Source organism: Brachycentrus maculatus, unplaced genomic scaffold (assembly GCF_059751285.1).
Source record: "Brachycentrus maculatus isolate JH-2025_06_01 unplaced genomic scaffold, ASM5975128v1 h1tg000496l, whole genome shotgun sequence".
NCBI lineage: Eukaryota > Metazoa > Arthropoda > Insecta > Trichoptera > Brachycentridae > Brachycentrus > Brachycentrus maculatus.
The window spans coordinates 817,475-830,754 of NW_028281243.1; the positions used below are offsets into that span (position 1 = coordinate 817,475).

Sequence of the window (13,280 nt, forward strand, 5' to 3'; positions counted from 1 at the left end):
GAAACATCTCTAGTTTTTTTTGTATGGAAGAAGGCGGAAATCCCACTTTATACATATTTCACTTTATACTATTGAGTAATGTTCACAATTCTGCCATTTATTGAACATTTATGCTGGTTTAATTTTTGTAACTTGTACACATATATGTCCGCCTCCGTACTGTAATGGTCATCATGCTCAGCTACCGTTCTGGAGGTCCCAGGTTCGATTCCCAGGGAGGGGTCAAATAAATTTAAGTAATTCTTTCGCTCGAATATCTAATCAATATTACCTTGAACTGGTACCTGAAGTGAAGGGTGATCACCTTTCCTTCACGTGCTAGCGATCAAGATAACACTGCTTTGATATGATACAGTGCCCTATAGTGTGCGGATAAGGAATTAAAGCGAAGAAGAAGAAACAAATTTAAAAAATTAAAGCAATAAATATACAAATGGTCTTGGATCCCATGTGTGGGTAGAATTCCAATAGATACCCATTTATTATTATTTCAGCATCTTTGGGATGCCTAGACTTCCATCTTCCTTCATAAAAGTATAAAAATTAAATGTTTCATCTTAAGTTGATACACCTGTATTATTGACATATCTATAGGGTGAATAATCCAGTGTCTGATAGAATAAATAATAATAATAAATTGTTAAATTATATTAGTTGTAGTAAAAAAAATCCCACAGTTTAATAGTAAGGTAAAATGTGTAAATTCAGCCGATAGGATTTTTCCCGATTATTGTGCCGCATTCCATTAATGAGTGAGAATGGACGGCGGAGAATGAGATGAAGCTCCTAACCTTGTATCGTGGATCAGATGATATTGTAGCTGCTCTTAATAAACTCAAAAGTGATCTTATGCAGCGTGGCGCAAAATTAATCACCCTTTCGGAAGATGTTATTTTGCAAATGGCGTCGTACGTCAACCATATTAGACATTTATGAATGAGACAGCTGCAGCATACAAACATATTGATAAAATGGACACAAATCGCTCACTCCTTTTAATGTTATATATCAAAAAACTTGATTTTTCAGGAGATCGTTTTTAAAGTTTAAACTTTTCTTAAAAAATTCTTAAGAATATAATGAAATGTCGCCCACTTCTTTCAAGAACGTCATAAATCAAAAAACTTGATTTTTCAGGAGAACGTTTTTAAAGTTTCAAAATATAATACAATGTTTTAAAAATAAATATCAAGCCACTTATTAAACTTTTTACTGTGCAACAGATCTTTTTAGGTAAAACCTGAAGGATTTTTCTCCATTTGAAAAATTTTCAGTATGTTCAAAAAAATAATTAAACAATACATTTTCTTCAAAATGCAAAAACAACACTTTCTGCCCTATGGTGGGTAAATATTAAGTTAAAAATATGCTTTTTTGCTGGGATATAGTACATTTTCTGGGCATTCCGAAAACATGCACTACTGAAAATTGACGATTTTTGATTTATGACGTTCTTGAAAGGAGTGAGCAATGTGTTAAAATAAATCTCAACCCACTTTTAGAACTTTTTACTGTGCAACAAATCTTTTTAGGAAAAACCTGATGCTTTTTTCTCCTAAAATGTTTAGTATATTTAAAAAAATAATTAAACAATACCTTTTCTTCAAAATGCAACAACAAAACTTTCTGCCCTGTAGCGGGTAAATATTATGTTAAAAATATGCCGCTTTTACTGGGATATAGTACATTTTCTTGACATTCCGAAAACATGCACAACTGAAAATTGACAATTTTTGATATGTGACGTTGTTGAAAGGAGTGATCAAAATGTGTATCAACACTGGCGGCAGCCAATTGACGGATATCATCTTTTCCACGTAACAGAAAAATTTATAAAGGTCCAAATAAAGATTTCCATCAGTCAAAATATATTTTTTTTATTTAGTAAAAATTTATTCAAAAACAAAATTGGAGGATTCATTTTGAGCCACCCTAAATTTGTTTGTATACTGCAGCTGTCTAGTTAACAAGTGTCAAAGATGATTGACGTACGACGCTAATGCAAAAATTATAACATCTTACCACAGGGTGATAAGTTTCATGCCACTCTGTACAAGCATTTTATTAAATCAAAGCATTAAATAATCATTGAGTAATGCTTGTATTTAGTGGAAAAATATATACATAATTTTGAAGACATTCAATTTTAAAATGGTTGTATTACGTAAGAGTGTAAGAGACTGAGATTGACTATACAAATATGTATATATATTTTTCTTTCTTGGTTCTTTTAATATGTTCGTGGTACGTATCTAAACCTATTTGTTTCGTATTTATTTTTTCTTCCAATTTTACTACAAGAGGTGTATTAAATAACTTAACTTTGACTTAAGCTGATATCAAAAGTGTTATTAATCAATTATGATAGAAGAAAACATAATTTTTTTGATCAAAAATTTAATAAATATATGTTATTATTATTGCTGAAAAAAGCAATGTAAGAAGGCATATTTTTATTATTGTGCAATGTTTAGATACAAAAATACATTTATGTAAAAAAATATATTTATATGTAAAGGAAGAAATATTTGAAGTAATCCAAGGATTGGTATGAAACCTTGACATAACGTTGCATTCGAATACGTGTGTATTTTTATATACATGTGACCAGGGGTGCCATCCATATAGGCAGAAAAGCAGTACCTATCCTAGCTTACCCGTGCGACACATAAAAACGCAACGAGTACCTACCCTACCTTACTAAGTAGTACCAGTTTACTGTACTACCTACCTCTACTGCCTACCCTAGTACGTAGTACCTAGCTTACTTTACTACCTACCTCTACTACCTACGCTAATCAATTCTCTATGCACGCCACTGCCTGTGACAGTCAAAACATGTTTTTTTTACCGGAATGGCCTTTGACCGGATTTTTGTCCGTTATATCCGAAGTCCGTTGTATGGATGTTTTACTGTATTAAGAAATAAGACTTTTCTTGCCCCATAGTGGTGACACTCAAGTAATACGAAAACCACGCATGCCACCTCTATGGCGGCACTTCAGTGCTAAGGGTTAAACTAATGGTCTTACACAAACAAGGATGATCGTTAGAGTAAAATGGAAGTTATGTATAAAATTATTTAATAAATGGATTTAAAAAAAGAGTAAATTGGTTCAATCAATCATACCTGTATTCACTGTACGTGAAGTGGTCTTTCATTTGGTGTGCTACCGGATCATCGCAGCTCTGCAGCAGCTTGTAGAAGTAGGCGAACTGCCGCGCAATGTTCAGCTGCAACTTCAGAGCCATTGGCCATACCGGAGAACCCTGAACGCGAGGCCAGCATTAGTCAAATATGATTCATATTGTATGCAAATTCTCATTAAATAATTAACTTGGAAAAAACTAATCAAAACTAATTTATATTATTTTTTGACATCTCCAAGAATATGGAAGTCTGGGCATTTACGGGCCTGACGACCGTCATAGGCTGGTTTAAGTGATCACTTTACACACATGTAACATTCACCAATTCTACCCATTATTGACAACCACACTCTCAATTTCTTGAAAGTTCTATATATATGAACCAATTTTGAAACATCATTCTTGAATCACTAGAACTTCACTAGAGAATATAATGTAATATAAAATATTTTCAGCCCCGTTAATGCCCAGACTTCCATATTCTTCTTCATCTTTGATGAGATGTCAAAAAATAATATGAAAATAACTCCTGTAATTGGAGATAATCCAGATTTTGTATTAAGTATTTGGACACACTCAAAATGTTGTAAACTAATTTTTAATTTGTTTAGCTCAGAAATCATTAGCACATTGTTTGCGAGAAATGCTTAAAAGCGTCTTTACATACTGTTGGTAGAGAGCGGGAGACACTTATAAGCGTTCTACTTACTTACTTGGTACAGTGTAAGACACCAAAAAATATTGTACAGATCGGAGTTGATTTTGCGTTTACTTGAGATTAGTATACAATCGTAATTAGATACTAATCAGGGTCGGGGTTGATGAAAAAACCGCCCGCCAACTATGTATTATTTTAGTTTCTAAAGTATGTGTACTTTAAGTAATAATGAAATCATCACCTTGAGTTCCTGAATATCATTGAGTGCGAAGTAGAGAATGGTGTTATACGATGATGGTAGAATATCGATATAAGGTTTCCAAAATGAATCTAAAACAAAAAATTGTGAGAAATTCAGTGAGATGTTAACGCCTTAACGACCACATGTAAATGTATGAGATATAGACCTATAATCAGCGGTGGGCTGCAGGGGGGTCAGAGGGGCTCGCGCGAGCCCCTTGTTAAATTTGATTTGGGCCGGCAAGCCCCTTGTTAATCAAGAGAAATCTGTATTCTCTGATTAAATCAGTACCTACATAAATGGAACGCTACGTGCAGCGCAGTCAAGGGATAACTGGAGAAGAGTCATTGCTTCTGCAAGGGTCACAGCCCTCAGCAATGAGGATTAAGACGGAGAAGAAGACATAAATGCAATTTTAATGGTTGGTGTAAATATATCATGTAACATAAAACTTTGTTGCCTTTTGAAATTTTTCGAGAAATATATTTACTAGGGATGCGCAATAAAAGACACCTATCCGTTTTTGGTCTAGATATATTAGTGCGCTAATCTTGGAACAGTTCACTCTTGAAATCTGAGGTAGGTAAGTAAATTTAAACTAATATTAAATCTTTGATTTGTCGAATTAAAGAATTTTCTACCATAAAGAAAATAAGTCATAACTATATATTGTCGCTTAGTGTGCATATTAAGTATTTTTTATTATCTTTAATTTTTATGTATTTTGAATAGTTGAAACAAAATTATACGCCTCTATACATGTCTTTATAAGCGCCCTTTATGTAGTATTTTACGAAAATGGCGCTATACAAATTATCCAAATTATTATTATTATTATTCATGTTTACTTCTTCTTCTTCTTCAAACCCTTATCCGCACTCCAGTGGTGCATAGGGCACTGCATATAAACGCAGTGTTATCTTGATCGTTAACACAGAAAACTTACCGACAGAAAACTTTTTTAAAAGCAAATACATGGCCAGAGTGACATTGGGCATGTGCTTCAGAATGGGGTCTCTGGTGATGAGGCTTCCGAGGATGGACTTCTTGGCGCATTCTTCGGTTAACATCAACTTCCTGGGAACATTGAGTATAAGACTCCCTTTGGAAAATGACTTCTTGGCTTTCAATCCATAATCCAGACCGGGGAAATCGCAGATTTCAATACCTGGAAATTAAAAAAAATCATAAATAATCAAAATAATTTACAACAGGAAAAAATTATTTCCAAATTATATCACCATGCCCTACGTAAAGTGCTCTTACTACATTTTAGTCAATTTTGAGATATTTGGTGTACGTTATCAACAGACCGTTATCTACAAATATAAATAAACAAAAAAATATATATAAAATTAATTACGCCTAGTTTTCAGGCGTATAATACGCTATCTACATCGAATTTTCGAAATGAACTGAAATCCTAAAACGCTAACTACTTAATTTTGACAAAGCATTAAGTTTTAAAACGATGTAATCCATTATTCATCGTGTTTGTAATGTATAATACTAGTTTAGAATTTCAGATAAACCGTTAATTAATAATAAAAAAAATATGTTGAAAAAATCTTCTAAGCTCTCTCCTGTAAAGTAACAGATTTGCAGATAGAGTACTTTACGTAGGCGCTGTCGATATCATCTATGTCAAACCTCAAACTTATCTTTAGATGCAACATGTTCAGTGTGTCCAAATACTTGTTAACAAATCTGAATTATCTCCAATTAGAAGTTATTTTTTGACATATCAACATATTTAGATGAAGAAGAATATGAAAGTCCGGGCATTTATGGGGCTAACAACCATCAAAGGCTGATTTAAGTGTTCACTTTAGCTATGCACCATCAGGTGCGGATAAGGATTTGAAGGATGAATAAGAAATTATTGTAGTATAACTAACTAACTATCACGCCGATTCGCCGCAGGGGTAGGCAGAGAGAATCAAACACCACACCACTCTGTCTTTGCAAACATTCTTCGCCTCTTCCACATTCATGCATCTCCTCATACATACCCGACGATTATTAGGACTCCTGACCCTGATTATTATTGTAGTATAATACTTTTGCAATATCATTTTTCAAGAATATTTTATTATTTAAGCTTATTTGAAATGAAAATGATATTTTCTGGCGTTTTTCATGTGTGTGATTATAATCCAGCCAGGATTCGGACCTCACATACTAATAAAAAAGTTTCTGCTCAATAAAAAGCTTCTTTTCATCTCACCAATAGATGTCTCTAATTTTAATGTTCTAGTGATTCAAGAATAACGTTTTAAAATAAGTTCATATATATAGAACTTCCAAGAATTTGATTAGTGTGGTTGTCAATAATAGTGTGGGTAGAATTGGTGAATGTTACATGTGTGTAAAGTGATCACTTATACCAGCCTATGACGGTCGTCAGCACCGTAAATGCCCAGCCTTCCATATTCTTCTTCATCTTTAATGAGATGTCAGAATATAATATTTTATTATTTGTTTGATCTTTTGTGATGAATAATATATAATAAATTTTGAGAGAAATGTGGATATTATACGTAGCAACAAATTTATGTCACTTTAAACTAAGATTTTCAAGGCTGCTTTGAAATGAAAGCATTTATATGCTGCAATATGGTATAAAAAAAAAACATTGACAAGAACCGTGAACACACGACACAAAAGCCCAAAAAAACTGTCAGTATTCAACTATAGTCAAAATCCGATAAATATTCTGTACATATTTCTAACAGGGAACAAAAGCACAATTTATAAGGGACTGTTTCCAATGTCTTCACTGGTTACGCACACATTATTCTCGTTAAAATGGAAATTAAATGTGTAAAGCAAGGATGCAATTATCAAATAAAAATATAAAAAAAGTAAAAAAAACAAAAATCTAGTTTCAAAATAAAATATTTACCGTCGCAGCTAACCCCATTTTCTTTAATCCACAGTAAGAACCTTTCAATGGCAACGCCTCGATTTTCTGGAAGAGGTTTTTCATTACATTCGAGTGATCTAATGAGACCTATGGTTTTGTTCACTTCTTTGTAAACTTCCCACAGTTGATCGTTATTTGATATTTGGACAACAACCTGCTTCAATAGTTCGTCGACCAAACGGTCCAACTGTTTGCGTTTCTTGGCAGGAATAGAAGAATTTATTTCATTATTTGGTGTTTTTTTGTTAGCATTAGGACTGGGTTGGCTTTTCTTTCCCATTTTATCACACAAAACGTTAACTTTGCAAATAAATTATTGGTTAGAAGTAGCTTGACTATCACACATGTTTGACAGGAGTTTTGACAATTGAGGACGAACTTTTTCTATGCCTATAAATAGACAACATGATATCCGATACTACGTACCAAAGACTGTTCATAAATATAATGACGATCGAATATTTTAACTAACTAACTAACTAACCATCACGCCGCTTCTCCGCAGGGGTAGGCAGAGAGAATCGAACGCCACACCACTCTGTCCTTGCAAACATTCTTTGCCTCTTCTACATTCATGCATCTCCTCATACATACCCGACGATTATTACGACTCCTGACCCGGCCGCTTTCAAGTATTTGACATACCTAATTGTGCCAAGTTTTCCTCGGTCGTCCTCTGCTTCTTTTTCCAACTACATTCGCCTCATAAATTTGTTTAACCGTTCTTTCTTCACTCATACGCTCCACATGTCCAAACCATCTCAACACACCTTTCTTAATTTTATCGATAATGCTTATCTCAGCCTTACATTCTTTCCTTATTTCATCATTCGAACATCTATCAAACATCGTTTTGCCACACATTCGTCTGAGGGATCGCATAATATTTTGAGTCCATTATATATCATATTTGAAGGGGGAATATAATGACTCCAAATTAAATCGTCGGTTTGTGGTCCCATGGTAAGTGTCGTGGACTCTAAAGTCAGAATTTTTCGGTTCGAACCCACTCTAACACAATTTGATACCTATTTTTAATAATGAGCCGCTCGGGCTCACAGAAATAGTTGAAATATTTATGTTAATAATAGAAACACAAATTTTTCTCTTTAATAAAAAAATATAAAAGTTTTTATTGAATTTTAGTAATTCATCAAAAGATTTTTTTTATCGGGTTTTAAAAAGGTTGAGGATTTCCACCTTGAGGTAAAATTTTACAAAAAGGCAAAATATATATTTTTTAAAAATATTATCATCATTCTTTTTTGTGGGTATCAAATTAAATCGTCGGTTTGTGGTCCCATGGTAAGTGTTGTGGACTCTAAAGTCAGAATTTTTCGGTTCGAACCCACTCTACCACAATTTGATACCTATTTTTAATAATGAGCCGCTTGGGCTCACAGAAATAGTCGAAATATTTATGTTAATAATAAAAACACAAATTTTTCTCTTTAATAAAAAAATATAAAAGTTTTTATTGAATTTTAGTCATTCATCAAAAGATTTTTTTATCGGGTTTTAAAAAGGTTGAGGATTTCCACCTTGAGGTAAAATTTTACAAAAAAGGCAAAATATATATTTTTTAAAAATATTATCATCATTCTTTTTTGTGGGTATCAATCTTTGTGATGATAAATTTACTTCTGTCATGATTAGTATCCACCGTCTCTATCCTCTGTTCGTCTTCGTTCAATTCACCGTACCCGCCACAGCGCATTTCGGAGATAATCTTACACATCATATTTGAGAAGAGAATATTACAATTCCTAATTGAATAAAAATATTTATTGAATTTTAGCCATTTATCAATAAACGTTTTTTTTCTAATTTGGTTTAGAAAGATTGAGGATTTCCACCTTGAGGTAGAATTTTACAACAAAGGCAAATAAAATTGTTAAAAATTATTATCATTTTTATTTTTTGTAGGTTAAAATCGTTGTGATGATTGGTTTGCTTCTTTGATGGTCAGTGTCCACCCTTCTCTATACTCTGTTCATCTTAGTTCAAATCGGCGTACCCGCTACAGCGCATGTCAGAGATAACTTTGTACATACCCTCCGCAATCTTTAGAAGTAGGCCTGGGTATCTTATATTACCAACTATCCATTTGGCTCGCTGTTGTGTTACTTTATTTAGTAAGCATCTAGCTCCTTATCCCTGCTTGAAAACCTCGTTATTTCCTACGTGTTCCGACCAATAAATCCCCAACATGCGCCTATAGCAACACATCTTAAACGCCTCCAGCCGATTCCGTTCTGTCTGCCCGATAGCCCACGTATCGCCTCCATACAAAATTATTATTTTTATTATGATTCTTATGCAAGATAGCTTTGAAAGTAGGTACCCTACGCATGGTTTTAGAACGTACTGGTGAACGCACTTGAATTGCTTATGTTCCATTGCTCCCAAAGACAATTCATAATATTTAAATTGTTCTGTCAAAAGTCAAAATTTGTTTCGTTTCCTATTTTCACGCTCGGTTGGTGAGTCACGTTTTGTTCTTTACGGTTATTTTTAATTGTATATTATTTTAATAATAAGATTTGTTTTTTAATTTAACAGAGAAAAGTACTCTTCATAATTTCCTTTAAATGTGGTTGATTTCTTGTTATTTCCTGATGAAGTTTCATATGTCATCTTCCCACTCATTCCACACCTCGTTTCACTTTATATTTCGCAAGCATTTTATGTTTTGCTATTACTATTACTTACTGTGACCATTAAGTCATTAAAATTTATATCAAGACACGACAAAAAGTCTCTTCCATAGTAGTCTTAATCTATAAACACACTTACACACCGGTCATTGTGCTTATTACATTCGTCGAGAAATTTATATTTGTAAGCATATTCCAAGGTACAATCGAATTGAATTAAACTATAATAATTTATAAAATTTAAAAGAATCATCTTTTTATATCAACATTGTTTTTTTTTCAATTAGCAAAAATGGATCAAGTATTACACAGTATTACCAGCAATGTGGAGAAACAGTTGGACGCCGAATTAGACAGGTAAATAAAATGAACATAATATTAATTGCTTTTATAGGAAATAAAAGAAAATAACATATTGTTGAATGTTGTGAATAAAACCACAATAGTTTCCCATTTTCATTGAAAATTTTCTTTGATGTAAAAAGCTGAGTTATACAAGTTGTAAGTTTTGTTTAATCAGTGGATACTTACATTAAAATTTATTCATGTGCATTTTTTTCCAGTGTGCCATTATGTTTCTTTATTCTTAATTTATATAATATGTATGAAATGTAACATGTATAATGTCTTAAGGTGATATTCCCATCAGTGGACAAATGGCCTATCATTAAATATGATTAAAATGTAATTCCAATAAGAGGAATTCCATTTCCATCTTTGGGACATTCCACCTCATAATTATAGACATACTCTGAGTTTCTTTCCTCACTCATATGTTCCACATGTTCAAACCATCTCAACACACCTTTCTTAATTCTATTGATAATATCCTACCATTCGATCATTTATCATATCGCTCACTCCTTTCAAGAACGTCATAAATCAAAAAACTTGATTTTTCAGGAGAACGTTTTTGAAGTTTAAAAATATAATACAATGTATTAAAAATAAATAACAAGACACTTATTGAACTTTTTTCTGCGCAACAGATCCTTTTAGGTAAAACCTGAAGGTTTTTTTTCCATTTGAAATATATTAAGTATATTTAAAAAAAAATATTAAACAATACCTTTTCTTCAAAATGCAAAAACAACACTTTCTGCCCTGTAGCGGGTAAATATTAAGGTAAAAATAATGCTCTTTTGCTGGGATATAGTACATTTTCTGGGCATTCCGAAAACATGCACAACTGAAAATTGACAATTTTTGATTTATGACGTTCTTGAAAGGAGTGAGCGATATGTCGTTGAAGTTCGTCTGAGATTTTGACTGCATTCAGTCTGCTTTCATCCTTCTTTTGCCAACTTCTTGCTTCACTTCCATTCATTAGGATTGGTACTAGTCTTGCGTAGGTTTACAAATAATTGTACAAAAGGATAATTATATTGAAACTATTTGAAGAAGTTATTAGATTTCACGAAAAGTCATATTTTTTTAAATGAATTTCATAGCGCCTAAATTAAAATTGCGGAATCAACCTCGTCTATAATTTTTTGAGACAATTTTTTTATGACGGTAACGTTTACTTACTCTTAATCCCTGAAATGTAAATTATTTTTTTTTGTGAAAATGTATCCATGAATCTTATTAAATGCATTTTATTACAGGCTAAACAACTTGGATGCAGATGACTTGGAATCCCTCAGAGAAATGCGACTCGCCGAAATGAAAAAAAAGGCTCATCTAAAACAGGAATGGAAAGCTAATGTGTGTGATAATTTAACTAGTTGAAGACGTTAATGAGCCAAGGCAGAATTGTCTGTCAACCGTCTGACCTTTAAAAATGCAAACAATCCAAATTTTCAGGGACACGGTGAATACACAGAACTGCCGGAAGAGAAAGAGTTTTTCAACATCACCAAGAAGTCAAAGGATATCGTTTGCCACTTCTACAAGACGGACAGCCCTCGGTGCAAGATCGTGGACTTGCACATGAAGCGCCTGGCCGCGCAGCACCTGGAATGCCGGTTCGTTAAGCTGGATGTGGAGCGCTGCCCCTTCCTGACGGAGCGCCTGCGGATTCGCGTGATACCCACGCTGGCGCTCGTCAAGGACTCCAAGACGGCGGACTTTGTGGTGGGCTTCACGGACCTCGGCAACTGCGACGACTTCACCACGGAGATGCTCGAGTGGCGCATCGCGCAGGCCGGCGTTATAGAGTATGCCGGCGACCTGCTCACGCCGCCTGATGCCGCCCGCAAGCAGCGCCAGAAGGACCTGCTGCAGAAGAGAACCATCCGAGGGAGGAACGACGACGATGACGAAGACTCGGACTGATTCGTCCATTCCTACTTGCACCTTTTGCCTTATACTAATAACACATTGTTTGCGGGCAGTTTTTTCATCAACCCTGACCCTAATATACTTATTAGCCTCGTATGCTAATCACACATAACTTCAGACCCAACTCCGATCTGTACAGTGTATTTTGGCATCTTGCGCTGTACCAAAAGTAAACAAATAGAACGCTTATAAGCGTCTCCCGCTCTCTACCAACAGTATGTTAAAGATGCTTTTAAGCATTCCCCGTAAACAATGTGTTGATAAATGCTATACCCAATAGCAATATAAGTTGCCTAAATAAATATATTTTTTTAACCTGAGGGAGGAACGACAATGATGGCGAGGACTCTTGGGTGATTCGTCCATTCTTACTTTCTGCACCTTTTGCCTTATAGTATTAATTAATGCTACACCCAATGGCAATACAAGTTATCCATATAAAAATTATAAAAAAATTATTTGTATATAATTTTAGACACAGTGCGTGGTTTTCTAAACTCCCCACTTTATGATTTACATCCCAAATTTCATTTCGGAGACATTCCTCTTCTTCTTTTGCATCATATTTGATGCCAGGCATCGTGGTAATCTGGAATATCGGGCACTTGGTGCACAGTTCGCCTCCATTCCTCCCAGTTCTGAACCAAGTTGCAAGAAGCATTTAAAGAGGAACCCGTTAACTCCTTTATATAAGATCAGTTCATCTTGTAGAAGACTGTCCTCTTGCTCGCTGACCCTCGATTATCTCTATAACTATCAGCTTATTGCGACTATTCATCCTTTCTGGCAATGTGCCCAAAGTAAGAAATAATTTCAATAGTATTTTTATCAAAATAAAAAAAGTTGAAAACCCCCATTGAATAAATAGAGAATAGGTATTTTATATAGCTGGTCTATTTACTTTTTAGGCGTCCGATTTGAGCATTTTAATATATTTTTTTTAAACATGTGTATGTTTCTTTATATAAACTGCTACATAATATACATGCGCAATATAAGAATTATATTACACTATATTTAAATGTATGAAAAATTATCAACCGTAAGCTGAGCATTCTATCAAGAAAGAATAAATACTAACTCAAATTTGAATTTTAAAAAAAAACACCATATTTTGTATTTCTTTTTTATTTTTCTTAAATTATTTCCCTTCCGCTATAATTATATTAGTTATATAAAATTAAACATGTATAAATACATTTTATTTACATATAATTTTTTACGCATTTTCATACAATAAATGTCTTTAAAAAAAGCATTTTCTCAATTGTACATTATTTTAATAATAATTGTACCGAGAATTATTTAATTAAGCAAGTGCATTACATTTATTTTTATAGCTTAAATGCTACTTGTGAATCAGCA

The 13,280-nt window shown here is 33.6% G+C and overlaps 2 protein-coding genes across 3 annotated transcripts in view; one reads left to right on the forward strand and one right to left on the reverse strand.

Moving 5' to 3' along the window:
- Setd3 (SET domain containing 3) overlaps positions 1 to 7,360 on the reverse strand; it is a 63,190-nt gene extending 55,830 nt beyond the window's left edge. The window contains exons 1-4 of the mRNA XM_088272393.1: positions 6,955 to 7,360; positions 4,996 to 5,217; positions 4,050 to 4,138; positions 3,131 to 3,270 (exon numbers count right to left, since the gene is read on the reverse strand). Of these exons, the coding sequence (XP_088128519.1) occupies positions 3,131 to 3,270; positions 4,050 to 4,138; positions 4,996 to 5,217; positions 6,955 to 7,255 (752 nt within the window). The 5' untranslated portion in view covers positions 7,256 to 7,360. The remainder of the gene's footprint in view (positions 1 to 3,130; positions 3,271 to 4,049; positions 4,139 to 4,995; positions 5,218 to 6,954) is intronic.
- Positions 7,361 to 9,407: 2,047 nt separating this feature from the next.
- Positions 9,408 to 12,715, forward strand: LOC148301969 (phosducin-like protein 3). 2 transcript variants are annotated; one of them, XM_088272382.1, is made up of 4 exons: positions 9,408 to 9,832; positions 9,920 to 9,989; positions 11,240 to 11,339; positions 11,439 to 12,715. In XM_088272382.1, exons 2-4 carry the CDS (start codon positions 9,925 to 9,927, stop codon positions 11,907 to 11,909), a joined length of 636 nt encoding a protein of 211 aa, XP_088128508.1. In that variant the 5' UTR covers positions 9,408 to 9,832; positions 9,920 to 9,924; the 3' UTR covers positions 11,910 to 12,715. The 2 variants fall into 2 exon arrangements, with proteins under 2 accessions (XP_088128508.1, XP_088128507.1); XM_088272381.1 differs by having other exon boundaries at positions 9,408 to 9,458.
- The last annotated feature ends 565 nt before the right edge of the window (positions 12,716 to 13,280 follow it).

What these genes read in the sequence shown, in the direction of transcription:
- LOC148301969 (XM_088272382.1), top strand. Translation starts at nt 9,925, where the DNA reads ATGGATCAAGTATTACACAGTATTACCAGCAATGTGGAGAAACAGTTG. An exon ending in TTGGACGCCGAATTAGACAG is followed by an intron (nt 9,990 to 11,239) that starts GTAAATAAAATG and finishes ATTTTATTACAG; the next exon opens with GCTAAACAACTTGGATGCAG. An exon ending in AACAGGAATGGAAAGCTAAT is followed by an intron (nt 11,340 to 11,438) that starts GTGTGTGATAAT and finishes CCAAATTTTCAG; the next exon opens with GGACACGGTGAATACACAGA.